Source organism: Photinus pyralis, unplaced genomic scaffold, assembly GCF_008802855.1.
Source record: "Photinus pyralis isolate 1611_PpyrPB1 unplaced genomic scaffold, Ppyr1.3 Ppyr1.4_LG7, whole genome shotgun sequence".
NCBI classification, from domain to species: domain Eukaryota; kingdom Metazoa; phylum Arthropoda; class Insecta; order Coleoptera; family Lampyridae; genus Photinus; species Photinus pyralis.
This window is the reverse complement of record NW_022170738.1, coordinates 17,680,820-17,684,593: the sequence shown is the minus strand read 5'-3', so window position 1 is coordinate 17,684,593 and position 3,774 is coordinate 17,680,820. Positions and strand designations below refer to the sequence as shown.

General features: G+C 37.7%; 1 protein-coding gene across 2 annotated transcripts; it reads left to right on the top strand.

Annotated features, from left to right (window-relative positions):
- The first annotated feature begins 680 nt into the window (after positions 1 to 680).
- Positions 681 to 3,774, top strand: LOC116177464 (enolase). Of its 2 annotated transcripts, none has more exons than XM_031496449.1 (5): positions 681 to 802; positions 944 to 1,469; positions 2,731 to 2,995; positions 3,046 to 3,314; positions 3,362 to 3,774. In XM_031496449.1, the coding sequence occupies exons 2-5, from the start codon at positions 972 to 974 to the stop codon at positions 3,635 to 3,637; spliced, it is 1,308 nt and encodes a 435-aa protein (XP_031352309.1). In that variant the 5' UTR covers positions 681 to 802; positions 944 to 971; the 3' UTR covers positions 3,638 to 3,774. The 2 variants fall into 2 exon arrangements, with proteins under 2 accessions (XP_031352309.1, XP_031352308.1); XM_031496448.1 differs by having other exon boundaries at positions 696 to 842.

Sequence of the window (3,774 nt, the reverse complement as noted above, 5' to 3'; positions counted from 1 at the left end):
TTATTTATTTATTTATTATCCCTCTCTTGTTCTGGGCCCTCAACAGGCTTGCGCCCAATGACAGAGTGACCCATATAATGCCTTTTTAGTGGTGCCTCTGCAGATGGTCTTAAGATGTTCTATACTACTCCGGTATTTACCTTACGAATTCGGAAAACTGCAGGAAAACCTAATTAGCCATTAAAACCTGTCGAGGAAGAATCGTGGAGAAGTGGTCTGGGAGAGTGTTGATTATTTTTAAAGGACAAGAAACCCGAAGTAAAAATCTGAAAGTAGTACCTATGTCGTCAGAATAAAAAAAGTAATGGGCACGCACAGCAGCATCAAATCCGCTGAATGGGATGGGAGTTCTGGATAGAGTTTCGGATGATCTATAACTATTCGTCATAAGATTTTGCTCCGAGATAAGTAAAGTAAATTAAGTAGAATTAGAGCCTACGTAGAATATTGGAACTTCTGGAGCGTTGTGAACAATACCTTATTAATTGCACCTACCTCCGTTAGCTCATTTTAATGTTACTCATTTATGACCACACTAACGTTGAATAGCGAAATTCAACCGAAAAAAATCGCTTTCCGCGCTGATCACCACCCTCCGCCCCTTTCTTTGTTACGCCACTGGGTTTTATTCTCAATCGCCCTTGTTGCCTGGTCAGGGCGGTTTCGGATACTACCATCGCCATCTATCTGTGATTTACAAACACGCACATACCCTTCAATTGCCCTTTGAATGCTATAAAGGTCAATTTGGTCGGCAATTCGCTACCGACTGCCAGTAAAAATCGTTGCCGGTTTGTAGTAGGTCAGTCAGTATTATTACATCTTAATTATTTAACAATTTTGTAAGTAACTACTCTATACTCCAATTGTTTGCTGTTGTATTTTCCTGTACTAATTCTTCGCAAATGAAAAGAATTCCGTGACATCTCTGTCCATTTTGTAGGTTGAAGTACTTCACTACTTACTGCAAAATGCCCATCAAAAGTGTGTTCGCCCGTCAAATTTTCGACTCACGAGGCAACCCCACCGTTGAAGTCGACTTGGTAACCGATCTGGGACTCTTCCGTGCCGCAGTCCCATCAGGTGCCAGTACCGGCGTACATGAGGCATTGGAACTTAGAGACAATGACAAACAAAAGTACCACGGCAAAGGTGTACTAAAGGCAGTCGGTCACGTCAATGATAGCATTGGACCTGCTCTTTTAAAGGAATCATTCGAAGTTACGCAACAGAGAGAGATCGATGACTTTATGCTGAAGCTCGATGGCACCGAAAACAAGTCAAAGTTCGGTGCTAATGCGATTTTGGGCGTATCTTTGGCAGTCGCGAAAGCGGGTGCCGCTAAACGTGGCATTCCTTTGTACAAACATTTGGCTGATCTCGCCGGCAACAGTAATATCATTCTTCCTGTACCTGCCTTTAATGTTATTAATGGCGGTTCCCATGCTGGTAACAAGTTGGCAATGCAGGTAAGTTAATCGATGTAATGAAAGAAGAACCACTGGTTTAGCTTTCATTTCTGTTTTTTTTTTCTTATCTCATTGGTTCATATAGAACATTATAAATGTAAAATATCCCCTGGTGGTCTGTGGATGCTTTAGTGGAGGACTATATCTTAAGACATGATGCCCAGGACAGAAATGCATTTATAATTGTAACAGCAATCCATGAAATTGTACCTAGAGTCATTTGTCACTATAATTATGATGCATTGAATCATGTGTGACTTGATATTGGAATAAGTATTACCTCTCATTGGTTGCTATGTGCCTATTCAACCAACAATACCAACCCATTTATCTTATGGTGTAATTTGGATGATTTTGAACTTTTGCACTTTTACAACTTTTACAAAACCATCACCTTTAAAGGGGTTAGCGCAATGACGATTACATTTTATCTACTAAGATACTAAGACTGTTACTTTAACAACATTTAAGTGTTTATCAATACTACAAATTAATAGCTATAATAACAAAAGAGAATATAAACTGACTTTATAGGCAAATGATGTGTCACCTTATAGCTAAGAAAAGACTAATTTTCACAAGTTGTTATTATTGGGAAATTTCAAATTTGTATTTGTTATAATCGGTCAAATATTTATGAACTGCACACATTTTTTGTCTCTGTACGGTTGGCACATTATTATTGAAAATATATTTCTTAATAATTCCACGTCCACTCATTTTTAAAAAATTTCAATGTTTGTTGTTAGTACCATTTGCAATCATAGTAGTTTGGAAGATAGAATTTGCAAATAGTTCTGCAAATTTACCCTAAAAAATTGTGATTATAGAAAAAACCAAAATTGAAATGTTGACAAACTCTTTCGGAGCACCGTCTACAAGCACCCACTCTACACAATTTTAAGAACATTTTTAGTTTTCATACAAAATTACATTTTTAAGGGCCAGTTCCATTTGTATCCAAATACTTCTACCTCGACTTCTACAGTATAAGATGACTTTTGGTATTGGTTTATTAATCCTTAAAAAACACAAAAAATAACTCAAAATTTAAATTTTCAAAAATTTTACAAGCATCCCACCTAATCGAGTTAAATATTAGTTGCATTTATTTAGTTAAAATAGTCATAGCCCAAGAAATGAGTTCTAGTTTTAGATTAGTTTAAATGATGATCATAGAAAATGTTAGACATTTAAATTTTCCAAAATTCGAATTTTTGGGATTGAGAGGTTCTGTGTATAATCGCATACTTTTTTTTAGGAGTTCATGATTTTGCCAACCGGTGCACAAACCTTCTCTGAAGCAATGAAGATGGGTTCAGAAGTGTACCACCACTTGAAGTCGGTTATTAAGAGCAAATTCGGTTTGGACGCCACTGCTGTAGGAGATGAAGGTGGTTTCGCTCCAAACATTCAAAGCAACAAGGAAGCTTTAAACCTTATTTCTGACGCAATTGCCAAAGCAGGCTACACAGGTCGCATTGAAATTGGAATGGATGTGGCGGCGTCCGAATTTTTCAAGGATGGTACGTTGACTGTAGTTATCCTTTACAGTTGTCAACATTTCTTTTCACAGGTAAATACGATCTCGATTTCAAAAATCCCCAATCAGACAAATCCTTGTGGTTGGCTGCGGATAAACTTGAAGCGATGTATCAAGACTTCATTAAGAACTTCCCAATTGTATCAATTGAGGATCCCTTCGATCAAGATGATTGGAGTGCGTGGACCGCTATGACAGGCAACACTTCCATTCAGATCGTTGGGGATGATCTTACTGTTACTAATCCTAAGAGAATTGCAACGGCTGTCGAAAAGAAAGCATGCAACTGTTTACTTCTAAAGGTAAACTCGTTCGATTTACACAACTGCTAATAATTGAAACTTTGTAGGTCAACCAAATTGGAACAGTGAGCGAATCTATCGACGCTCACTTGCTAGCTAGAAAGAACGGATGGGGTACCATGGTCTCTCATAGATCTGGAGAAACTGAAGATACGTTTATTGCGGATCTTGTAGTGGGACTGTCTACAGGTCAAATAAAGACTGGTGCTCCATGCCGTTCAGAAAGGTTGGCAAAGTACAACCAAATTTTGCGCATTGAAGAGGAATTGGGTTCGGCAGCTAAGTATGCAGGAAAACATTTCCGCAATCCCCACAAAATGTAAATTATTAAAAAGTTACCTACTTTAAAGGTTCACTACGAATGGTTGTTTCTGAGTCTAGTTCTGAATTATTAGAAGTAAATGTGTGTTATACTCCAACCAGTTATGTATGTTTAAATAAAGTAATTGCATACTGTCTA